Source organism: Rhinichthys klamathensis, unplaced genomic scaffold, assembly GCF_029890125.1.
Source record: "Rhinichthys klamathensis goyatoka isolate OS25496 unplaced genomic scaffold, OSU_Roscu_1.1 h1tg000362l_1, whole genome shotgun sequence".
NCBI lineage: Eukaryota > Metazoa > Chordata > Actinopteri > Cypriniformes > Leuciscidae > Rhinichthys > Rhinichthys klamathensis.
The window spans coordinates 631,378-658,419 of record NW_026606871.1 but is presented as its reverse complement, the minus strand read 5'-3'; the positions used below and the strand labels follow the sequence as shown (position 1 = coordinate 658,419).

The 27,042-nt window shown below is 40.0% G+C and overlaps 1 protein-coding gene across 1 annotated transcript in view; it reads left to right on the top strand.

The window, feature by feature from the left end:
- trip4 (thyroid hormone receptor interactor 4) overlaps positions 1–27,042 on the top strand; it is a 95,761-nt gene that overhangs the window by 17,414 nt on the left and 51,305 nt on the right. Inside the window, exon 11 of the mRNA XM_056233197.1 lies at positions 1,591–1,682. Coding sequence (XP_056089172.1) covers positions 1,591–1,682 — 92 coding nt within the window. The remainder of the gene's footprint in view (positions 1–1,590; positions 1,683–27,042) is intronic.

Sequence of the window (27,042 nt, the reverse complement as noted above, 5' to 3'; positions counted from 1 at the left end):
TGAGTTATTGTGTTACAAACGGTGTATGCACAGCACAGAGGGGTGGAGTCAGCAAAGCTCATGATCATTTAAAGTCATATGCACTGAAACGGCGTGCTGAAAACAGAGCTGTTTTTGACCAGGTAAAATAAGTGTTTTCTTACAATACTAATGAGAATTTTTAATAAAAGTATATTACAAACTTTTAATTTAGACCCTAAAGAATCATATTAGCTTGTACAAAAATGGCATTATATGACCCCTTTAATAAAAATCCAGCTGTTCATTGTTTGTTCATGTTAGTTCACAGTGCATAATGTTAACAAATACAACCTTTGACTTTAATAACATATTAGTAAATGCTGAAATTAATATTAACTAAGATTAATAAATGCTGTAGAAGTATTGTTCATTCTTAGTTCATGTTAACTAATGTATACTAATGAACCTTATTGTAAAGTGTTACAATTTGACCTAACTTGGTTATTATTATTTTATTAAGAAAAGCATCTCAAGCACAGTACAAGCATCAGATTGTTGCATAATTAAATGGAGGGAAAAAAGCAAAAAAATAAACATGCATAATAAATGCTCACATACGAATGAACATATAATCACAGTAATATATGCATATTAGGGCTGTCAGTTAAATGCGTTATTAACGCCGTTAACGCAAACCCATTTTAACGGCGTTAATTTTTTTATCGTGCGATTAACGGTCTTTTTGGCCTAGCAAACTTTGTCGTTTTTTCACATGCTTTTGCAACAGGACACGGCATGCGCGGCGCTGCGCTATGAAACCCATTCATTTCAATGGCTTGCGCCGCGCGCACGTTTTGAAAGCGCAAGCGGATCTAGCTAGACCGGAAACAAAACAACAGGCACGACGCCGCACACACTTGTTTGGGCTCGCGAGCCGGCCAAATAGTTGGTTAACGTTACGTTTTGAGTGGATGACGAGCGTGAGACGCCGAAATGGATGCCAACAAGATTCTGAATGGAAAGTTTACTTTTAAAAAGTTGCCAAATTCCATTGACAAGACCAAAGTGATCTGTGTGTTTTGTCGTTGTGAACTGAGCTATCATCATCGCAGCACATCCAGTCTGAAATACCACTTGATGATGGCCAAGCACACACACACACACACACACACACACACACACACACACACACACACACACACACAGCTGATGCGAATTCTCCGCCCCCTCGTCAATATCAGGACCTCGTCAGTATTTCTTTTACCCTTTTATTGATGGACAGTGTTACATTGTGTGAGAGATTATTTGCTCCGAGTGAGAATGTTAGTGTGAAATTGAACACAGTATATGCCAATGTTGTTTTCAATAAAAAACATTTGCACAAAGCAAGCCGATCCACTTTTCCATGTTGATAAGAGCATTAAAATGAGAAAAAATAATGGGACAAAAAGAAATCAAGAGACATTTAGAATAGATAAAAATGTGCGATTAATCGCGAGTTAACTATGACATTCATGCGATTAATCGCGATTAAATATTTTAATCGTTTGACAGCACTAATGCATATACATATAAACAACTAAATAAACCAGAAACAAATATAAATAAATACGCTATTTTGCTGTCCAGAGCCCCAGTTTCCTGCGGAGTATCCCACCGGCTGTCTGTTGGGCTGCGTGAACGTCACAGAGTGTCTCTCTCAGGAGCAGTTCAGGGAACAGGTCAGTGGCTTCTGGAGTCCCTGTTGGCATTCATCCATACAAAACATTCTGTTTATATTAAAGGGTTAGTTCACCCAAAAATGTACATTCTGTCAGTAATTACTCTCCCTCATGCCGTTCCAAACCCGTAAGACTTTCGTTCATCTTCGGAACACAAATGAAGATATTTTTTGATGAAATTGGAGAGCTTTCTGTCCCTCTATTGACACCTCTATCCATTTTTTCCCATTGAAAATAATAATTCCTGATATTTATCATTATTTTTCAATTCTTCATATATTTTTGTTCAATAATATATATTTTTTTTTTGTATTTCGAGATAATTTTATGGTACTAATTCATATTTATCCAATAATTATGATAAATTTTTTCCCCATTGAAATAAAAAAATCATTATTTTTCAGTTAATGCAGTATTTCAGGTTTGAATAGAGACTAGGCCTTTAAAATCCAATTTTTAAAGGCAGATTTGGCAAATCTGGTGAGAGTAAATAAAGAAAAATATGTAATATTATGGTGTAACCACTAGATGCCTGTAGAGCTCTCTATAGAATGGCTTGTGAATTTGTTTTTGGACATATTTGCTTTTTTTTTTTAAGGTTGTGGATTTGAATATATATTTAGACATTCTCAAATACTGCTTTTTGTCAAGGTTTATATATATATATATATTTTTTGTGTGTGTTTTAAGGCATCATACCTCTTTGTATATACACTTTTCATAGACAACATTTTTCATACACTTACCCATTTTGCAAATGCTTACAGAGAAATACTGGGCATCACACACTGGGGATCAGACCTTCCGAACACGACATACTCGCACAGAAACAAATTGGGAGGAGTCAGTGCAAAAGTAATAGTGTTTTCTATCCTCTACCCCACAACAACATTGCCTACTTTTGGGCCAAGACTTAGAGAATATGAATCCAAATCCATAGAGAAATTGAAACCCTGAGAAATATTCACTGGAGTAAATAGCATTTAACAAAATATCACATAACCAACCAAATGTTTCACAAAAAGAGGTTATAAAGCAATAGATATACTGTTAAAATGGGGAAATGGATTAAATGAAATGTTAGTGGATCATGTTCATAGTTAATGTGTTGAACTGCGGGTAGGTGAGCTTGAGGAGAACTTCATGCATTCACTAAAACACTAGTACCGGTAGGTTTAACCCTTTAACTGTCACCCCCCCCCCCCTTTTTTTTTCTCGCATAGACATAAAAATCATTATCCAAACTTAAATGGATTGTAATTCAAGAATGCTTTGGAATATAGACATATGGTCTTGTTTTATAGAAGACATTTGCCATATTATTGTAGAAGTGAAATTAATGATGTAAGTGAAACAGAAAAAAGTTATATAAGTTTGAGTTTATGAACATGTACAATGTAAAAATATAATTTATTTATATTTTATATAAAATATATATATTACAAAATATATTTTACTCTTAAACTGCAAGAAAATGAAAGCCAAAAATCTGAACAAATATCAGTTTTTTTTATTGTTTTATTTAATTTTTTTTGCTATGGGCGCAGTAGCAAACCTTTAGATGGTCAGCCAAGCTTCCTTACTGACCATATAAGGGCGCCTCCATTTTCATATATGTTTTGAGTGATCTGAACTATGTATTTCCATAATTTTCATACAATTTATGAGGTAGACATCCTATTTAGAAGTAGTATGGGTGGTTTGGCAGTATTTAAAAAGAGCAAATATGTCCGTTATAGCTCGCAGCCGCATCACAAATCGAGAATCCATAATATTTGTCTTTATTTAAAACCTTTTTTTTCTCATAAAATTGAATTCGTGTTATCTTTCGAACTCGTAGCATGAAAACAAACTGAGGTTTTTACCAATCTCTCATGATTTTTCATGTTTATTACTACTTCAAAATAAAGGCGTAAACAAGCCTAATGAGGGAAATATTCTTGTTGCTAATTGATGAATTACTGCTCTGTAATTTTTTTTTTTTTTAAACAGCCACCAAATATGAAAACTATAGATTGCAAGCTTTCAAATGATATATAGTTTGTCAATATTACTTAAGGTTTTGACTAAGATATTATTGTTTTAAATATATAATGGCAGGTGGGACGGTGACAGTTAAAGGGTTAAAAAGAAAAACTATAAAATTAAATGGAAGTGTTTCTAAGAATCTGAGTAAAGGTCTTGCATCAATTGTTTGCAGTTGGCGCTTGGTTTGATATGTATTTTGTATCAGTGACATTCAGAAATGTTTAAGTGTGACTTTAATGTCCACATATGTTTTAGTGCCACTGTATATATGGTCATCATCCTAAAACGGCAAGATGTGACAAGTTAAAAACAGTTTGCGTCTGTGGATTCTGTCTGACTGATTTTGAATTTAATAACATCTCTTGTGTGTGTACAACCCCTTAGGCTTTACATGAAGCAACATGATTTAAAAGCCATTAAAAACAGATCAGATTGTATGAAGCTGTTGAGTAGAAGATATACCCACACCTGTGCCCGCACTTCGCTTCAGGTTTATTCTGGTACTGATTTGGGTCACCGCATGACATAGGCGTAATTCTATGGGGGGACAGGGGGACACGGGGACACGACCCCCCCAATATTCAACAAAGGGCAATTTGTCCCCCCCAATATTTGATCATATTTGGGGCGCGTTTCCATTACAGATTTGCGCAAAACTTTTGCGATATTTTCTAAATGTCGATAAAAAACTATTGCGAAATGACGGCGTTCCATTAACCGATGTTATGCGACTAAAACGTCTTTTTTTCCTCTCGCGATCAGTCATTCCAAAAATCATGGCAACGGACGTTGGTAGGTTTATAGCCTCTATCACAGCCACCGCATAGACATTATTATTATTAATGGAAGGAGACGTGGCGTGTTATCCAAGCGTTAATGGCAGGGAAAGACACGGAGTTCCTGGGTGTTTCTCCCTTATTGTTTATTTTATGAATTCAATAAAGAACTCTGTCTCGTATTGTGTCCAAACGGTCAGTGTACTTGCATTCATTTTTCTTATTTAACCAGCAAAGGTGAACACCAATATTTTAGTTTGACCTGTAGGCCTACACCAAATGCTGCACAAAAAAATAAAAAAATAAATAATATATATATATATATATATATATATATATATGAGAGAGAGAGAGAGAGAGAGAGAGAGAGAGAGAGAGAGAGATGAATTTTCTGATATTTGTTTATGACTTTTTGCCCCTTTATTAAACATTTAAAATATTCACAAATTAATATGGAGAAAAAAATGTAGATTTTACTGGTTTTCTAAGGCCAAATTAGAACCTGGAAATTATATTTTTCCCGCAGTGCTGAATGAGAAGAGCCATAACCACAGCCTACAGAAAGGGGATGTATAGGTGAGTTAGGCTATAATAAATGTGTCTGAAAAAATAACGAGGCATTTTAATTGTTTATTAATAAACTATTGTTTTCCTAAATCAGTGTCGGCTAAAAACATATCTCCATCTCCGGATGCACCTTTAGAGAGAATGCACCTTTCATACGGATTACATAATCAGAAGGTATTAGCTATCGATTCGAATTTGTTCCTTTTAAAGTGGACATTTAAAGCTTCAGTCTACAAAGGCTAGCCTATCAGTTCTCGCGCTTCAGTTCACGGAGATCATGAAAGCGCGCCTGATTGTTTTATTTTATTTTACAAAAGCACATCGTTTTCTTGTTATTGTGAGATTACGCAAATAAAAGTAGTTGCGAATAATGTATTATTATATTCTGTATGACCAGAAATGATAGAGTATTTTAAGTTGTTTCGACTGTTGATAGGAAAATGCAAGTGTTCGCGCCCACGCCTCGCCATCCAGTGCGCGCTCCACACCCAGTCCGCACACACACTTGGATATGCGTCAAAATCTTGTGTTTATTTGTGATAATCTTAGCCCTATTATTATTGTCCAACCTGTATTATGAATGAAATGTGACGAATTGCTTTGTTCCTTTTTTGGATAAAAGCGTCTTCTACATATTATAAATGTTATAATAATGATGATAATTATTATTATTATTTGCGGACACGGACCCAAAACACACCGCGTATTCTAAGTCAGGTGACTGTAAATGCGCAAAACCCGTTTCCATTGCAGTTTTGCGAAATATTCCTTTTTCAAATTGCCTGAAAAGCCTCCTCATGCGAGCGTAAAAACTTTATTGGGATAAACGGGAGTTTTTGCGAAATGGACGTGTTTCCATTGTGCGCATTTTCATTAGGCTACGCAATTTCAATTTGCGCAATTTGAAGGGTAGCCTAATGGAAACGCGGCTTGTATGATTATGCGGGCAGGGCCAGATGTGATTGCAAATAGCCTACGTCTTTCTTCCCAGCTCCGAAAATGTAAAATCCCGGCCGGTCCATTTCCCAAATCCATTCGGACTTGCCTTACACTATACATTTAGCAAAACCTATTTCTCCTGAAATCCATGTCATGTTTTCCTATCCCTAGTGCATCGTCAGTGAGTTAGGAAAAACCAAACAGAAAAAGAGTTAGGAGGAGCGCGGAAATTGACAGACATTTGGCACATAGGCTATCTATGAATGGTAAATATCCTGTTATCCTGTAACCGTAATTTAATCAAAATGTTTATAGCCACTATATGTTTATAGAAGAATATAAGAGAGAGAGATCACTGACCGCTTTGTTGTCAATTCAGGCCTGTAATTGATGCCGATGCTGTAATCATTGTGAGTAGGCTATACGTTGGTTTGACGATCAGATGTAATAAAATTCCTTGTTGTGTTATACAATTACAAACATTCGGACTCTGACTTTTATTTTATTTTGATTAAAAAAATGTGTGCATGCGCCAACACAAAAAGTTCCACAGCTGTCCCCCCCAATGTGTGATTGACAATTTCGCCCTTGCCGCATGAAATCAAATATAAAATTTGGGTGCCTTTTTTTTGTCTTGATGAATTTAAATTAGGGCTGTCAAACGATAAATCGCATCCAAAATAAAAGTTTGTGTTTACATAATATATGTGTGTGTACTGTGTATAATTATTTTGTATATAACTGCACACATGTATATATTTAAGAAAAATGTTATTTATATATAAAATATTTATATTTATATAAAATATACATTATATATAGGCTACATTCAGTCTATATACATGCAAATATTTCTTAGGGTGTATTCACACCTGCCTTGTTTGGTTCGATTGAATCGAACTCTAGTTCGTTTCCCCCCTTGGTGCGGACCTTTTGGGCAGGTGTGAATACAGCAATCGAACTCGGGTGCGGACCAAACAACCGAACCGAGACCCAGCTGAAGAGGTGGTCTCGGTACGGTTCCAAACGAACTCTGGTATGGTTCGTTTACGGTGTGAACATGAACCGACCCAATTGCAAGAAAGCACTGCGCCTTTGAGTTAACAGGCTTCCGTAGTCGGAGATTTTGGCATAATGGTTTGTGTTATTGTTGTTCAAGTGCGAAAGAGAATTCCATTCCGGCGCGCTGTCTGGCCACACGATACTGTTGCGCGTCGTATGTGCATCATTGGAATGGAATGAATGAATGAGTGTGTGCATCAGGACATTCACATACAGCACGTTCTCTTTAGTCTAATTGCGCATAGATGCAATAAAAGCTTTTGCAGTTCATAACGATAGTTATAATACAAGGATGACGCTGCGTTAAACTGGACAAACTTAAATCGCAAGCGTTAACATTGACAGCACTTGTTAGCAGTAGCCTATATACAATAAGAATCTCATTATTTGAATGTGTGAACATAGCCCCTCTCTATGAATCAAAACTTTATACCTTATCCGTCTTCTGCGCAGTTTCTTCATATTGCGTTTGTACAGAATAACACAAAATTAGTAAAATAACAAATATTGCAGTACGAAATATCTCCATGCTGAACCTTTTTTGCACTTCCTGATTTCCCTACTTGAGAATCCTTGTCCAATGAATGGACGACCTTAGCACACGTGTGGTTTTGTTTACAAATTTTGGTTCACTTGCAAAAAGAGCAGTGTGAAAGCGAACCGTACCAAAAAAAAAAAAAAAAAAAATTTATTTGGTCCGGACCAAAGCAAGTGAACTATCGGACTTTCCTGGTGTGAATACACCCTTAAATACACATGCATGTGTGGGTATTTATGTATTAAAAATAATTATACACAGTACACACATATATTATGTAAACACAAACTTTTATTTTGGATGCGATTAATCGTTTGACAGCCCTAATTTAAATGCATGTAAATATTGCTGTATTTTATCATTGCTAAAGTTAAATTATTCCCTTTCTCTTTTTGATAGTTACTCTACTTTAGTTTAAATAGGACCTATTATGGGGTTTTTTTTAATGCGTTCAACATTTTTTTTGTGTGTATTGTTGCTGTTTGAGCACAAAAAAGCTCTGCAAAGATCCAAAGGGAGTTATTCTCTATATCAGTCGTGAGTTTCTTCCAGGATTTCTTCCTCATTTAAATAATTCATACGCAGAATAAAGGGGCGGGGCCTGGTTGAGTTAGTTAGTGTGTTAAACTGGCGGTTATGGAAAGGGGCGGGACATTTCCCAAACACGCTCGAAGTGCTCGACCAATCACAACCAAGCGTGCCGCACAAGCCCTGAAAAGTGAAGCCAAAACGTCTCGATCGCCCCCCGGTGGCCGGTCCTAGTATAGGTCATAATCCCCGCCTCCTCATGTTATGAGACCAACTAAACAATTAAATTACACTTCAAATATCGTTTTTCCGGTTTGTTTTTAGTTAGTTATTTGATGCGGTGGTGTGACGTGATGATTGACAGCTGTGATTGACAGGTTCTCTGAGCGACGTAGTCACTGAAGCACCAAAAGACTTTTTTTCGGGATCTTCGGAGGGCTGAGGAGATTGGAGCTTTAAATGTAATATCTAAATTTCTATAACTAATTAAAAAAAAGTGCAGGAGCATGTTCTTGCGATTGATTCGGCGAGAGTGAGGGCGGGGCCTTGACTTCGCGGCTTTACTTCCCGCTCACGAAATCGCTTCTGCGCAGACTCAAGTTCAAGATGTCAGCGCCATATCGGGACACTGGCGGCTTCACTTCTGACCAATGGAAGAGAGCGAAGGGGCGTCGTCCATCTTTTTTTACAGTCTATGATCACAACACACTGCTCCAGCCGACCAATCAGAGCACAGTGTGCTTTTCAGAAGGAGGGGCTTCGTAGGCTACGTTCAGACTAGAGATGCGCGGATGGGCTATTATTTCATCCGCAACCGCATCACAAAACTCATCATCCGTCCGCCATCCATCCGCACCAACGTTTTTGACCAATTTTCAAAACCGCACCCGCCCGCCATCCGCTGATTGGGCGATACAAGATAAATAAACAAAATAAATAAATAAATAAATAGCCTAAATTAAACGCACTTCGGCAAACCTGGCCTTATCTGACCATGTAACTTTCTCTCTGGTGTAGACATTTTACCCTTTGTCACAGGAAGTTAGATAGGACATATCGAATGACGAAGTGCCTTTTAGCTCACTTCACAGCCTAGAAAAATGAAGGGGTCAAAGTTCGACTAGTTGGCATATGGTCCATTTTGACCCTATGAATCACCCGTAGTTCAAGCCAGGGTTGCCAGGTCTGCAGTTTTTCCTACACCAAACATTATTTGTAATGCCTCCCAACGAATAATCGCAAATAGCTTTGAAACAATGTCTCATCTTTCAGATTCTGTCCATTTTATCATGAAATTCAAACAATAAATGGCGTTTTGACGCTCTTAAATGTGTCGTGACAGATCGCTGTAGCGCCTCAGTTCAAGAGTCTTTTCTTCCACTTTAATACAAGTTATACTATTAAAAAACATGCATGAACATCAACAGTTATGTTGAAAGATTCTGTACACTCGTGTAAAGGGGCGTCGTCCATCTTTTTTTACAGTCTATGATCACAACACACTGCTCCAGCCGACCAATCAGAGCACAGTGTGCTTTTCAGAAGGAGGGGCTTCGTAGGCTACGTTCAGACTAGAGATGCGCGGATGGGCTATTATTTCATCCGCAACCGCATCACAAAACTCATCATCCGTCCGCCATCCATCCGCACCAACGTTTTTGACCAATTTTCAAAACCGCACCCGCCCGCCATCCGCTGATTGGGCGATACAAGATAAATAAACAAAATAAATAAATAAATAAATAAATAGCCTAAATTAAACGCACTTCGGCAAACCTGGCCTTATCTGATAGGCTACTGTACAATATGTTCATTGTAGCCTAATAGAAAACGCATTTTGGCACATAATTTCAACATGCTGCTATTGTATGGGGCGCCAACCATGTTACGTGACAGTTCTCCATTACGGACGCGAACACTCAGAAAGTGGCACTAAAAGACTTTCAAACTTTCACAGAGGCCTCAAAAAAGCACAAAACCTTTCTTTAAAGCGAATTTCGTTTTGTATTCATTGTATCTTCATTTTAATCCATGTTTCATTAACCAATTTCCTGGATTTAATAAATAGGCTAAAAAGTAAATAGTCTATCTTGATTGTGTAGCCTATTTTTCATTATAAAATATTAGGCTGTGTATACCGAAATGGATCTATTATTAATATTAGATTTCATCTGTCTTTTGTAGGCATAGCTGATGGCGCACCAACGAAAAAGCCTAGGAGTGACTTCGGCGTTTCTTTTTCGGCTCTAGTTTATTATATGATTGTTAGGCCGTTGATGGTATAAAATGAATTGCACTGTGCCTGAAAAAGACGCGCTCTCCGCTCTCTTTCCGTGCTTTCAAAATTAACTGGAGTCTTCAGAACAGGCTCGTCCAGCGTCAACAGCACCGAACTTAGCTCCGATGTCAATCAACGTCTGGGCCACTTGGTGAAATCCTTTACCAGAAACAATATCGACCGGGCGCATATCAAGAGAGCGCACAACTTATTCCAAGCAACACTTTTCTGACCTTCTATTTCCTTTGTTTTTAATTCTCCTTTTTTGAGTTTGTCACGTAGCTACCTCCTTTGCCGGCGTTGCCATCTCTGATAACAACAAGCAGTTTCTGCATAGACTCGACTAGCTGATGAAAATTTGACTATTTCAAAGTGTGCTCGATTTTATTTTTTTGGATGTAGGTATAGTCAGATAACAATATTTAACAATGTATATTTTTCATTTGATTGGTTCAACCGCCCGCCACCCGCCCGAATTTAATAAAAAAAAAAAAAATTCGTCCCGTCATCCGCCCGATCCGCGGTTTATCCGCGGCTGTAACCGCCAACCGCGCATCTCTAGTTCAGACTGTCAGTCCAAATCTGTTTTTCTGTGCATATCCGATTGATATCCGGTCAGATTTAGCAAGTGTGAACGCTTTAGTGTGAGCAAGTGTGATTTACTTCAACCAAGTAAATCCAAATTTAGTCTTAAGGCTTTCAGAAAAAGTGAATCTTAAACATCTTATTTAGCGACAGTGGCTCAGTGGTTCATGTAGGTTGTCTACAAGGTTGGTGGTTCAATCCCCGGTTCCACCTGACCCCAGCTGCTCCCGACGAGCTGGATGGCGCCTTGCATGGCTGACACCGCCGTCTGTGTATGAATGAGTGAGTGAATTGGTGAGTGTGAGGCAAAATGTAAAGCGCTTTGGTGGCCATTGGGTCTGTGAAAGCGCTATATAAATGCAGTCAATTTTACCATTTTTTTTACCATGTAACTTTCTCTCTGGTGTAGACATTTTACCCTTTGTCACAGGAAGTTAGATAGGACATATCGAATGACGAAGTGCCTTTTAGCTCACTTCACAGCCTAGAAAAATGAAGGGGTCAAAGTTCGACTAGTTGGCATATGGTCCATTTTGACCCTATGAATCACCCGTAGTTCAAGCCAGGGTTGCCAGGTCTGCAGTTTTTCCTACACCAAACATTATTTGTAATGCCTCCCAACGAATAATCGCAAATAGCTTTGAAACAATGTCTCATCTTTCAGATTCTGTCCATTTTATCATGAAATTCAAACAATAAATGGCGTTTTGACGCTCTTAAATGTGTCGTGACAGATCGCTGTAGCGCCTCAGTTCAAGAGTCTTTTCTTCCACTTTAATACAAGTTATACTATTAAAAAACATGCATGAACATCAACAGTTATGTTGAAAGATTCTGTACACTCGTGTAATCGCTCAATCAGTGTTTCAACTGCAGAAAGACTTCAATAAAACTACTTGTGAACAGTGACACTTAACATTGGGTTAAAGTTATTCAATGTCCACAGTTTGTTAGTTAGCTATAAAACACTAAAGAGGAGATTATTTACTGTTAATTATATATGTATGTTTGACTGCAATTATCAAGAAGACAAGTGTTTATGAAAACTACCTTATGTGAGTTGTATACAAACATTGCAGCTTTTATTTGAGTGTAATTATTATATCTGAAAATAAATAGCAGTTGAATATGATAGTTTGGGCGTTGTTGTTAATTTTAACCTCTAATATTATAGTAATGTTCCCTGTATAGTTTACAGCATTATTATTGGTATCAGTATATATAGTATTGGTGGGTGCATCTCTAATATAATATTTTATCCATCTAATATATATGAGAGAGAGTGAGAGTGAGATTATTGTAGTGAGCATTTGAGTGGGTGAAAATTGTGGATGTCAAGATTAGTCATACATATGTTTTTTTTTCCTTAACGTAAAGATTTTACATTTTATTTGAGTAATTTTTAGTCCTGTGCTTGCATACAGAGTGCCTCAAAGCTAACAGACATGGACTAAAATCCACAAAACAATTTTGCTGTAATAGCCTTTAATTGTTTTTGAAGTGTTTATTCTCGGCTCAGCCTGCAGGGGGCGCAGGGCATCATCAGCTCCTCGACCTCGACACTACTGCCATTTTGACTGAAGCAAAGCCTCAGAATCCTTTCATACCGATTCATGTCATGCAATTACTTTCATATTGCACTCTTCCACTATTGATAGTTGTATGTTTGAAGCGAGCATCTATTCTCCTAGTTTCTATGATGTCAAGCAGAGGATTTAAAAGGATTATGTCCAGGTGCAATATCGCAACCCGGCTCTGTCCTTGATTAATTATAAATCAATGAAGTCTGTTGCAGCTCAGAGGGCTCTAATCTTTTCTCTTTCATCCAGTGTAAATGTTGGTGTGCCTCAGCCAATCTGTCTGCTTTAACCTGAGCGGATCTGTCTACCTGAGTGCTTTTCATAAACCTAACACCTCTTGACAAGCCATGCACAGAATGAATTTGCTCAGAGAGGTGAAGACTCCTGTGTGACGCCTCTGGTCAGACTGCAGATGCTTCGAATTAATATTCTGCGTTTAAAACCATTGATACAAGCAGAATTCTGTCGACCAAATAGGTTGTAATAGGGGGTGTAACAATATATAGCAATAGAAAAATGCATCAATATGTATCATGGATAGTGACAATATGTATTGTGGATAGTTCACCCAAATTTAACATTTCTGTGTGAGAAAGAAATTCACGTTTACAGAGTTTTAGTGTCAGTACTACATTAAACTGCTATATTTAATGTTGGATATAATGTATAATAATGCAATGGGGGAGTATTTGTGGGTTCTGATAATGCCAAATGTCCGATGTTACCAGTAAAAAATGGCCTACATAATTTTAAACATATCTAGTCAGTGAAAGAGTGCAAGCATATTCGTCTAAAATAATTCTGTATTTTCAGCTTCAGAATCATGAATATTGTTATTCTGGTGTCTCTAATGTCCTGTGCTTTGGGTTTCCAGCATTAAGTCCAAGCCTATCCAATGTAAAACCAAATTTAGCATTTTATTTAAAAGTAAAAAAAAATTGTTAACCTTTTACCATATGTCTTGGAGTATCGCAATAATGTCGTGAGTTTAATTTTATCGTGATATGTATCGAATCGTGACACATGAGGGTATCGTTACACCCTTAGTTTGTAATAATGTTACATCTTATGTTAAATTGAATGTTAATTGCATTATTTTAGTGTCTTGTGTGTTACCATGATGGTCTCTGTATTGTAAGCATGACACTGCATACACCTTCTACATTAGTATTTACTTCAGCTTGTGATGAATTATGATTCATCATGTGGCTTCTCTCTTTACTCCCTGTGTTATTATGGTGGTTGTCAGTATATGTTAAAGTTAATTCAGCAGAAACGGGTTTAATTTTTTTTTTTTTGTGAATTACAGTGTTAAAACTGTCAAATTTACAGGTTGATCTGTAAATGTAAACATATTTACAGATCAACCTGTAAATTTAACAGTTTCAATTCTGGCAAATTCGGATTTTTTTTTTCTTTTTTCTTTAATAACGACTGGATTTATTTAATAGTGGATATTTCCAATTAATCTGGTATGTTTAGGAGGATCTTTTGGTGGGTTAATCAGCCCACAAGCAAAGTGATTAATTTACTGCTGTTGAATTATCAAGAATAACTCATATTCTTGCATTATTTTTCCCATTATTTTTTAGCAGTGATATGTTTTAATTAAAATCATAATCAGTGCCCATTTGTCATCTCAACTTGGTTATGGGTTTCAATTTTAATTGTGCTTTATTGACACGAAAAAAAAAAGCTGTACATTTGTATTGCCAAAGCAATGTGTGTGGAATGTAAACTACAATAACATTAGTGCAAATACATAATGTTTACAAAGAAAGAGTAATGCAAAATTAAAGGCACACTGTGGAACTTATCAACCTTTATAATATATTACCAAAACCCATTGAGATGGTACATCGACTTACAATCGGTTGAATGACACGTCTGCCGAAGCCTGAAGGTGTCTGTATCGCTTTTACCAGCACTATGTAACTTCGGGTTTCGGGTAGGAACCCGAGCACAAAAAGAACTACAAAATTCGACCGCTTTACGGCATACGTCACTTCCCCCACCACCCCAACTTCCTCAAATTCTAACGTGAGAGCTCAACTCGCGTTTGATTGCCGGCGTCTGTATGTTGTCGTCATGGCTGAATCAACAGCTACTCGGAAGAAAGCGAAGAAAGCAAAGATTTTGTCAGAGGAGACCAAAAAAAGAAAAAGGGAGAGTTTAAAATAAACATCGGCATAAAAGTGTATATATAATGTAATATTTACTGCGAATTCGTGTAACAAAACTGATATAAGTCACAACATACTGCCGTATACAAATGTAAATGTTTTTTTTTCCTTTCAGCTCATATATGTTTGTATTTGTGTAAAAGGAAAAACAAACTGAAGACTACAAATAACGGAAATATGTAGTGAGTTATATCAGTTTTGTTACACGATTTCCCGCCTACTCGATTTCATCTCCAACCCATTGCAAAGAGATCCTGAAGACGTTAATTGTTTGCTTCAGGTGTGTTTGATTAGGGTTGGAGATGAACTGTGCAGGACAGACGATCGGCAGGAGCAGGATTGGGCAACCCTTGTCAATGCGACTTACCTGATCAGACATTGTTTTCTGCGTATGGTACTTTTATTCAATTTGTTTTCTTTATAGGATTTATATTATTAATCTTATATTTATATTATTATTTTGGTCAGTAGTGAATCGATTAACTTTCTCCAACATACAAATCAAATGCCGTCTGCACACACATAAAGACACTGGAGGTTGACCGGTTGACTGTTTGTTGACTTTTGCGACAATGCTGCGGCGCTTGTGGCCTCTAGGGGCACTAGACGTGAAAATTACAGGTCGAGCGCACCCTAGTGGCCAAAAATTCCACAGTGTGCCTTTAAATAAAGAGAAATACAATAAAATACAGTTTAAAATATTCACAAAGTTAAATAACAGAATAAAGAAGTAATATACAGTTTAGCTACACATGAGGGAAACGTTAAGTCAGGGCGGATCATTGCAGTCCTTGTGATCTTCTAACAGGAAGGGCATTTTTTCATTGTTTGATAGTGTTTCAAATAGGGCTGACTTCTAATAGTCGAGGATTCGACGATTCGATTCGGAGAGGTCTGATTCGACTATGAACCTCATAGTCGAATAGTAGGCAAGTGTTATGAGGGGTGTGACGTTATTATATAACCGTGAGACCGACGGTTATAGTTGAACACCGTCATTAGAACTCTATAACCGCCAAAACCGTGCTAATAAAATATTTTTTACAAACATTTTTTATCATAGAGAATGTTTAAGTACTAATATCATCTTACGAGGGAAACGGAGGCGGAGTTAGTGGTGCGATCGGAGGCTGAGTGCTGGAGAGGATTCGGGAGAGGTCTGTGCCCCTTTACCGATCAGAGCGCGCGCTGACACGGAGTAAAGCCTTGTTTACACTCGACGCGTCCGCACGAGCGCGAAGGCGCGCACGGCAAAAAAATGACGCGTTGGGTGCGCAAGACCCCATTTCGCTTGGCTGTGTGCACAGCTTTTTTTGCTTATAGACATATTTGTGAATGTGATACATGCATGTGTGTAGGCCTACATCAAAGTGAAAATTAAGTGTATTTCCAACTCTGAACTCAGTCCCCAAGTAAATTCGGTTATTAAATAAACAAATAGCAAAACGAGTTGTGCGGTGTCCCCACCACTTTTCAAAGCAAAGTTACGCCACGGCTTATCCCATATAATTTGCGGGATAATTAGGGCCGGACTGGGCAACAGCATAGATTTCGGGTTTGTCCCGAATTTTTCGTGACGTCTGGTCACCCTAGTTACAGTCTTCATAATGTAACAGTAGCCGAATGCAATATATATATATATGAATGCAAAGGCCTATATGTATAAAACGTCTAACCACGCTTAATATGACTTTTATTTTGAAAAGTAGGAAATGGGTGTTATCCGTTTTGCATCTAATGAATATGAGTTTTTACTAGTAATAATTGCATTAGAGAGCTCTCTAATTGAATTCTTACTAGTAAAAACGTAATTACGACGAGTAAGGCTGGGTACAATTTAAGCTAAAACGGCTTGCCATACTGCGCTCCACCTAGCTGCTAGTTTAGTAACCGTTAGTGCTAACAATCATTCACACATGTACTTTTAACTATGTGTTTCAAAAGTGTAGTTAGTAACGTTAGCTGTCAACCCTCCCGTTTTTTCCGGGTTTCTCACGTATTTGAGCTCTTTTCCCGCTGTCTTCCCTTTTTAGTATTTTCCTGTAAAATATCCCGTGTTTTAATACTCTCATAACATTAACGTTAGCCCTTCCATCGGACCAGTCAGTCTCTGTGCTGTTGTCCTGTTGCTACCCCCTTGCCCTAAGCATTGTTTTGCTTACTAACTTAAGTTTTCCTTAAAACAGCTACTAACTACACTTTTGAAACACAGTTAAAAGCACGTTACATGTGTGAATGGTTGTTAGCACTAACTGTTACTAAACCAGCAGCTAGGTGGAGCGTAGCTTACCTTTGTCCGGATTAAGTTACTGTGCTCCCACTGTTTGTTGGAAATTTCATATGGATCCAAACCATTAAAATTGCCGATTTTGTCCACATACTGGTCCCTGGCTTCCCCATTTAACGTATCCCGGTAAATTCCACATCCTTTTAGGGATTTTAACATCTTTAATCTTTTCTTTCTCCCAACTCTGCTGCTTCTCCTCGTTCAACTTGCTGTTTTGGTGCGTTCAAGTCATCTCGTATAGATCGTAATTACGAGTTGAATGCACTTGAACGCTACCACAATGTCGTAAATACCAGTGGGGAGCTCGGGATTTTCTTTAAGCCCCGATCTGTACGAGTTGGGGGCGTGTCAGTGAGAAATGGCGGAATCAATGGATGCAACGTCTGTAGTTGACGGTAAATTTTAATTGATTTCAATGTTTACTCGTCCTAGAAACTGTTATTTATCATGATCATCATTAATCTTGTTATAAGCAGCACGTTAATGAATTACAACAAAAAATGCTTACAGTTTACATTGGCTTCATATGTTAATTAAAAACATAAAAAGAAAAACACACCTGATGTGCATTCTTTCTTCTTCATTTTCTATAAGCAGAGTTAACAAACCTTGCTGTATTTTCGTGTAATTAATTAAAAGAAGGTACACCGCCATCTTGCTCCGATGAAACTGACTTGAACGCACCTCACGTCGTAAACACGACTTTCCACCTCGTACGTACGAACTTCCCAGGAGGACTTGAACGCACCATAAGTTTACATTCGCGAAGCTATCAACATGGCCCCCACGTCCCAGAATGCAACGCTGCACCCAAGCCCTATTACGGTCTTTGATTTTTACATTTTAGCTGGTGATCAAAAAATGCAGCTCATATCTGTTGCTTTCTGTGACGTGAACTCCATTAAAAATCTGCATATAGCACGGGAGTTGAAGATCGGATTTATATCCGTTTTATGTGACCAGGTGTAAATGGAATCGTTTTGATAAATCAGATAGCTATCCTATCTGAGAAAACGCATGAAGTGGCCAGGTGTAAACAGCCCCTTAGTGTCTCTGTGTACAGATGGTGAACTTCATTTCACCAAGTCTAACATGTCCCTGGATCAACACCTTTGTTGATCCTGGAACAACATACCAATCAACTAATCAGATTTGAGGGATTTGTAAGTTTACAGCTTGCAACCAGGAGTCGGTGCTTCTTCATCAGTGTTTTTCGCCTATAATATCCCTCTGGTTTTAGGGATAATTATGGGTAGGGTTAGGATTAAGGGTTGGGATAGGCTTAGAACTAAATTTTCAGACACAATATGTTGATCCAGGATCATGTCTGTCTTGGCAAAGTTATGGTGATAGTCTGCCATGGTGTATTCTCTCTTTAGGGCCAAATAGCATTGCATTTTACTCTGAAATTGTGTTACATTTATGCTGAAATTGGGTTTAATTTAATAAGTTTGTCAGCGTTGTTCTGGTTCAGAGCATCAGTAGCCACGCAAAAAAAAAAAAACACGTTATGCTCACATGAGGTGGTTTTTCAGGCAATTCAAAAAAGGAATATTTCGCAAAACTGCAATGTAAACAGTTTTTCGCATTTACAGGTCACCTGACATACGTAAAAGTGGATCATTCTTTAAAGATGACGCTGTGTTTGGACAGAAGACGAGACCGAGTTCGTTATTAAACTCATAAAAGACAAAAGTATCACGGGAATACTGGATTCTAAACAACAAAGAAATGCCACAATTTATCAAGATTTTGAAGCAGATAAAAGGGAGAAACACCCAGAAACACTCATATGTGCCGCTCACAAGTATAAGAGGATTTCCTTGCCATAAATGTTTGGATAACACGCCTAGGGCTCCTTCCATTAAAAAATAATGGCTAGTGCGGCGGCTGAGATATACCTAAACCTACCAACATCCATTGCCATGATTTTTGGAGTGACTTATCGTGCAAGAAAATTTTTTCGTTTTAGTCGCATAACATCGGTTAATGGAAACGCCGCCATGTCGCAATCGTTTTTTTTTATTGACATATAGCATTGAAGCTGTGTACCAGTTGAGAGAGGTTTGCTCAGCTCTTGGTATTACAGGATTAGGGTTAGGTTGTTATCATTATTTCAAGTCCCCCTGTGGTGAAAATCCAGCTTTTAATGTTGTTTATATGTCTATTAGGGGTGCACGATTCAGAAAATGTCACGATTCGATTCGATACCGATTTTTTGTCTCAAGATTCGATTCAAAATCGATTTTCGATTCAAAAACGATTCTCGATTCAAAAAACGATTCGCAGTATATAAATGTAGTTTACTTTTTCCTATGTGATTGATTGCAGTAGACACAATTTAAAAGAACAAAAAACACAACAAATTAAATGTAGTTTGATATTACTTTATATGTTTTCATACAAAAATAAAAACTTTTGCAACTAAAAAGTGCCAAGCTTTGGCCAGCTTTCAAATACATTTAATTCAAGTTTAAAATAAAACTTAAATAAAAAGCTTTTACATTTAGCTTTAAAGTGCTGTAGTCAGATCAAACAATTATGCTAAATGTGGTTTAAGGACTACTTCAGCTACCAGGCTGACTGTTGAAATTTGAACTCGACTGGGCACATTGAACTTCCTAAAAATATATACTAATGTCATAGAACCCTTGCGAAATTATTTTAAATAGATTTTAAAAAGCCACCGCTACTGGTAACATCTATGGTTAGATTGATTTGTTTAGATCCAGTGAAGTCGTTCATAGGTGTAATTTGCGGGTATCTCCAGTTAACTAGCAGAGCATTCATTTAGTTCGCTATTAAATAACAGATCTGTTGTTTTTGAAATCAAGCTGCGCGCTCGCGTCCGCTGCTATCAGTGTCATGGATACAGTGTTCTCTGTGGCTCGCGCAGTCTTCACTCGGACACGCGCTTCATATCGCCGTTGTGGAGACTTGATGAACATGATGGGTTTTGATGAGAGAGAGAAAAAACTAAACGAGTGCGGTTTAGAACCCATAACCTCTGACACGCTTGGCAAAAAGATCTACAGAACTCAAACATAAGATCTGCGGATCGATGCATTTATTCACGGGTTGAGCAGAGAGGCTGCACAGTTTGACCAGCGGGCGGCAAGAACTTGCAATGTAACTATTTATCAGACCGGCCCTCGCAGCCTCGAAACACTACCGGACCACCGGTAAAAGTCCTGACTCACCCGATTGCCACTCCGCCCGTGCACGCCATTAAAAAAAATATATGAATCGATTTTTGGAATTCTATGAATCGATTCTGAATCGGTAAAGATTGAATCGCGATTCAAATGTGAATCGATTTTTTTGCACACCCCTAATGTCTATGGTGTTTTTAATGTGCTTTAAGACAAACCATGTGTAAATTCATAAGTCGACAGCATTGCTGAGTATTTTCTCCTTAAAACTGCATTGAACCAAAGACAGTCTCAAAAACACGGTTTGAAATCGCTGGTGTTTCTGACGTCACAAACGACCTTGTAACCAATCAGATCAACGTGTGATCGTCAACCAGTGGATCTCTGAGCTGAGTGAGTGAGTGAGTGAGTGAGTGGAGGCGGGGCTCATTTACAGATTCATAGATAGTCAAGGAAAAAAAAGGCTTAAATATGTAATTTTGCTGATAAAAGATGTGTTTAAGGGATAAAATGATTGACTACAGAGGGACTTTAACAACCATTTTAGCCATTAATTTTGCTAACATGATTAACACTGCCCACCCCTATAGCCAAGTGTACAGGCGGACCAAACTAAAAAGTGGACCGGACTGTAGCTCTATGCTAATAGTCCAGCTACTCAAGGCTGGCGAGTTTGTTGGATAAATTCATCCAACATTCGATAGTGCTGCATGGCTACTGTTTCAATGTTTGTAGGTCTTATGGATTGTATGACAGCATTAATCTCCAAGCACGAACTGGAGAGCCCCTCTTTTGTCTTGCGGTTTTATTTGAAGACGAAATTGACAGTGCAAACATCTGTGACTGCCACCGCCAGCGTTTCCCACACCCTCTTAGTCTCATTAGCTTTAATGAGATATTGACACAGACACTGGTGTCTAAATTATGCACACTCGTTTTCCGCTGATGTATAAATAGCACTGATGAAATGTAATTGCTCTCCTTTAGATCACTCAGAGGGTGATTATGGAGAGAGACTTCTCCCCAGTCGTTGGACAGTTCTTACCGAGTCGCTTCCCGACTGCTTTTCCAGGCCTCGGGCTTATAACTGTGGCAATAACAGCGCAAGAGGAATCTGCCTGTTTGTTTTATTTGCTCACTGGCTGTTTTCTCTGGCTTTTCAGCGCTGATCATAAAGCCTGTGTTTGAGGTACAGGCAGTGTGAGCGGCTTTTCATCCTCTGTTTGAGTGCTCACAGCTCGGAGGCCAACCATAAATCCAGTCTGGGAAACAGGAGGGGGTGGAGTGGGGGTTGAGCGAGAGAGAGAGACTGGGCGTAAATAAAGCTGGCCATAAAAGCCTGAACGAGAAGTGTGTATCCCTCCATGCTGTCCTCCTCCACCCCCTCTGAAAGGGAATTAGCACAGGCTATATGGCTTCTCCTGTTGGAGTTTGTTCCCCCTCCTACTCAAAGAAAAAAAAAAGGCTCGACTGGCTTTTAGAGGGAGGGAAAAGAGAGAAGGGCATTGGTTTTCACAGACACACACACCATGGCCCATCTGTTTGGAGGCATTATAACAGTCTTGCAGTATTAGTGTGCATTGAGATATTGATCAACGACCTCCCACTCTCAGAATTACTGGGAAGGCACCGTCATCTGCCATATTGCCCCTCCTGCATTATTTTGGGGATTAAGACATAAATTATGTGGCTGAGTCGCAGATTTTATTTAGACACCTTTCTAGGCATTTAATGTAACAGTTCAAATGTCATGCGTCTACAGACAGGTTTCAAAATGAATGTTTTGACGAAAATTTACTGGCCCTAAAATACACTCAGAAAAAATAGGTACAAAAGCTCTCACTGGGACGGCACCCTTTCAAAAGGTTATAATATGTGTTATTTAGGTACTAATATGCACTTATTTGGTTCCAATATGTAAGTTTGAGGTACTAATATGCACTTATTTGGTTCCAATATGTAAGTTTGAGGTACTAATATGCACTTATTTGGTTCCAATATGTAACTTTGAGGTACTAATATGCACTTATTTGGTTCCAATATGTAACTTTGAGGTACTAATATGCACTTATTTGGTACCAATATGTAACTTTGAGGTACTAATATGCACTTATTTGGTTCCAATATGTAGCTTTGAGGTACTAATATGCACTTATTTGGTTCCAATATTTAACTTTGAGGTACTAATATGCACTTATTTGTTTCCTATATGTAACTTTGAGGTACTAATATGCACTTATTTGGTACCAATATGTACCTTTTGAAAGGGTACCGCCCCAGTGACAGCTTTTGTACCTTTTGTTTTTCAGAGTGTATACAATTGGAAATTTACCAGCCATCGAGATTTCTTTCCAGCCAAAGCAAAGCATTTTGCATGTTTCATAATGTTGTTTCTGGGGCAAATTAATTGTCTAAATGTTTTTTTTCCAAGCATATTTGTGGTAGAGAGCGCAAACCATGTTTCCATTTGTAATCATACATTAGCCAAAACAACACATTTGCCATTTTTGTTTGTTAGATTTTCGTTTTGTTTGCTTAATGCCAAGAATATCCCACCACAGTTTTGAGCTTTCATTTAGTAGATCTTTTGTATTTCTTAAAATGGTTTGCTTACAACAGGGATGTCTGACTAGTGTTCTTCTATTGCGGTTCGACCCTTGGTGCAGTTGTCATGTATAGGTATAAAAACAAACAGCCTTTTCAACCACACAGTATCATTATTTCTATCTTACAATAATTCAAATGATCACAGAAGTACTGCGAATAAACGGTTATAGTTGGGATATAATCACTGATGTTTACAGTAGTGATCAAAAATAGAGTAAATCACCTTTTCAAAGTAACTTGGCGCTTCAAATAAAGAGTATCAATTACATCATTACACCAGTAGGTGGCGACAAGTGACTTTTAAAAATGTATTTGTCATTGAATCATTCATTTAAGAGGTTCGTTCAAAAACGCTGATTCATCCAGTAATGAAACAAGTGAAGTGTTTATGAGTGAGTCATTGAATCATTCACTCAAATCGCAAAAAAATTTAATATTTTTCAAATAGATTGCAGCATTTAACATTTTGTCAGAACCTCTAATAAATTACATGTTATTTTGTTTAGTTGTCTACTCAGAATCGTGGGAGAATCATGATCTCTTCTTGTAGCCTGGGAAAACCCAGACAACTTCCGGCAAATTTAGATTTGCTCTGAAAGTTAGTCTGGCAAAGAGCTCATTCAAGCCCATTTCCAATCCGTCGAAATCGAGGCACCAATCAGAAACGTTGGGGCGGGCTTTACACGATGATGACAGCGCTGGGATTTTGAAGCAGATTTTGTAGCCCACATTACAAAGATGGATGCCGCCGTCGAACATCACTCGTTCGAATCAGCTATCGCGTCTGTTTTAAGCGATTTGAACGTTTCCTTTTAGTTAAAAACCGAGCAAAGAACAACACTCGGAGATGTTTCTCCGCCGCTCTGCATACGTCATCTCCTTCATCGCTCTGATTGGGTTTAGGTCTATCCGCGACGTCCGTTGGTGACGCTCCTCTGGAAATGATTTGTCTATGACGCTTTGCCAGACCATAACTCACTTACAACTGAGAATGGTCTGGTTTTAACCAGGCTAGATCTCTTTAAACAAAAAAAATTGTGATTCTCAATGTATCCAGAATCGTGCAGCTCTACTTGGTTGCCATTTCATTCCTATATCTCATACTTTGATTGTATTGATCTAAACATTGAACAGAGCTCTTAATATCTCTGTCAGTCCAGTGCTGTTTTGTAGGATGCCTTGTCAGGGTGATTTCAGACGCCTCCATTTGGCTGTCAACATGGCACTTTTTTTAGTCAGCCAGATATGAACAGGGAAAAAAATAACCAATTTCCCCTCCACAGTAGCCGAGTGCTGTATTGATCTGTATTGACTGAGCATGGGCCGGCTGTCCTGCCATAGAGAACTGTGCTATTGTTGTAGTACTCCATCATTTGCAGTCTCTGTGTGTATGTAAATGTAAGGACTTGGCTCTTCATTGATTTAATAGGTTGAATATCAGCTGCATATATATATATATATATATATATATATATATATATATATATATATATATATATATATATGTGTTTGGCATAATGATGCATAATCTGATTACACTATAAATGAATGTTACAAAGGTGTTTTGGAAACATTTATTTGAAATTATTGCATTTTAAATAGCATAATATGTGTTATGTAGTGCAGTTGAAAGCAGAGATGAGGCAGGGTCCAAATGCAGCACACACTCTTTATTAAATAAACTCAAAACTAGGCGAAGACTCGGGCTTGGAACAAGACTCTGGAACAAAATAACAAACCTCAAACTAACTGCATACTGATCGACACTACAACATCAAAACAAGAACTCACAAAGATAGGGCTGAAACACAGGGCTTAAATACAAGGGACAAACGAGCTAAACGTCTCCCGACGCCCAACAAAACAGGAAACAAGACAGTTCGGGAGGGTGGTGGAGCGGAGGCGGTCCCGGGGGAGGGATGGAGGGCCAGGTCCGCGCAGGGAACGGGACCAGGGCCTTGCAATGACGGGCCTGGGCCATGGAACGTTGGCGGACCTGGGCCATGGAACGTGGGTGGAGCAGGACGAACAGACTGCCAGGGCGGAGCAGGCTGTGGGCGTGTCCACGACGGAGCAGGCTGAGGGCGAGGCCACGGCGGAGCAGGCTATGGGCGTGACCAGGGCGGAGCAGGCTGTGGACCCTCGGGCGTCCAGGGCGGAGCTGTCGTACCCTCAGGCTTCCAGGGTGGAGAAGACCCCTCGGGCGGCCACGGCGGTGAAGACCCCTCGGGCGGCCACGGCGGAGAAGACCCCTCGGTCGGCCATGGCGGAGAAGACCCCTCGGGCGGCCACGGCGGAGAAGACCCCTCGGGCGGCCACGGCGGAGAAGACCCCTCGGGCGGCCACGGCGGAGAAGACCCCTCGGGCGGCCACGGCGGAGAAGACCCCTCGGGCGGCCACGGCGGAGAAGACCCCTCGGGCGGCCACGGCGGAGAAGACCCCTCGGGCGGCCACGGCGGAGAAGACCCCTCGGGCGGCCACGGCGGAGAAGACCCCTCGGGCGGCCATGGCGGTGCGGCCTTCATAGTCCCATCCAGGGTCCTACTGCCCCCCCCCCCCCAAATTTTGTTAGGGGCAGCCATGGGGTCATCAGCAGGAACAGACACCGGCCCAGGATCAGCGGGCTCTGTCGCAGGATCAGCGGGCGCAGGATCAGCGGGCTCTGCCGCAGGATCAGCGGGCTCTGCCGCAGGATCAGCGGGCTCTGGCGCAGGATCGGACGGGACCAGCACATCATGGGACTCGGAATTGGGCTCATGGGCCATCATTGATGTGTGTGTAGCCCACACACACAGAATCGCCGCAGACATCACAACCAGCGCTGTATTTTGAGTGGACTCACGTGCGGTGTGCTCAGGCTCTGGCGGGCAGGGGACGGGCTCGGGCTCTGGCTGGACGTGGCTGACGTGAAGCTCTGGCTGGACGTGGCTGATGTGGAGCTCTGGCTGGACGTGGCTGATGTGGAGCTCTGGCTGGACGTGGCTGACGTGGAGCTCTGGCTGGACGTGGCTGATGTGGAGCTCTGGCTGGACGTGGCTGATGTGGAGCTCTGGCTGGACGTGGCTGACGTGAAGCTCTGGCTGGACGTGGCTGATGTGGAGCTCTGGCTGGACGTGGCTGATGTGGAGCTCTGGCTGGACGTGGCTGATGTGGAGCTCTGGCTGGACGTGGCTGACGTGAAGCTCTGGCTGGACGTGGCTGATGTGGAGCTCTGGCTGGACGTGGCTGATGTGGAGCTCTGGCTGGACGTGGCTGACGTGGAGCTCTGGCTGGACGTGGCTGACGTGAAGCTCTGGCTGGACGTGGCTGATGTGGAGCTCTGGCTGGACGTGGCTGACGTGGAGCTCTGGCTGGACGTGAAGCTCTGGCTGGACGTGGCTGACGTGAAGCTCTGGCTGGACGGTCTCTGGCTGGACGGTCTCCTTGGCCCTCCGCACTGACATCAGCGGCGGCTGTGCCACGGTGGACATCAGTCCTGGACGCCCATAGACCGACGTGTTGGCAAGCTTAAAGGCTGACGTAACGAGAAGGACAGGCTGAGGGAATACTGCGGGCTCACGGAGCTCCTTCTCCTCCACGCCCACAGTAAACGATGATCGGCTCATCCACAGGGCCTGGTCAATATACTGTTCCAATGACCTGAGAGGGTCATGATCGGGCATTAATGACCGGAGAGGTTCAGATAACCCTCCGCGGAAGAAGATCTTTAAACACAGATCGTCCATAGCAGACAGATGAGCCAGCTCAATAAAATCTGTGACATAGTCTTCAATGGATCGATCTTCCTGACAAAGACACATGATCTGGACATCTGGGCACAGGGTTGGCATGGCTGCTGGATTCATGTTGTGTTGAGTTCTTCTGTTATGTAGTGCAGTTGAAAGCAGAGATGAGGCAGGGTCCAAATGCAGCACACACTCTTTATTAAATAAACTCAAAACTAGGCGAAGACTCAGGCTTGGAACAAGACTCTGGAACAAAATAACAAACCTCAAACTAACTGCATACTGATCGACACTACAACATCAAAACAAGAACTCACAAAGATAGGGCTGAAACACAGGGCTTAAATACAAGGGACAAACGAGCTAAACGAGATAACAAGGGACGTGGTATACATAAACACAAACGAGGAGCGGGAAAACAGGGAACAGGACTGAACCAAATGCACAAAGACGGGGAACACAGACAGACATCACAACAATATGTAACAGGGCACTGAATTTTTGCCGTATTTTGTAGAGAGTTTA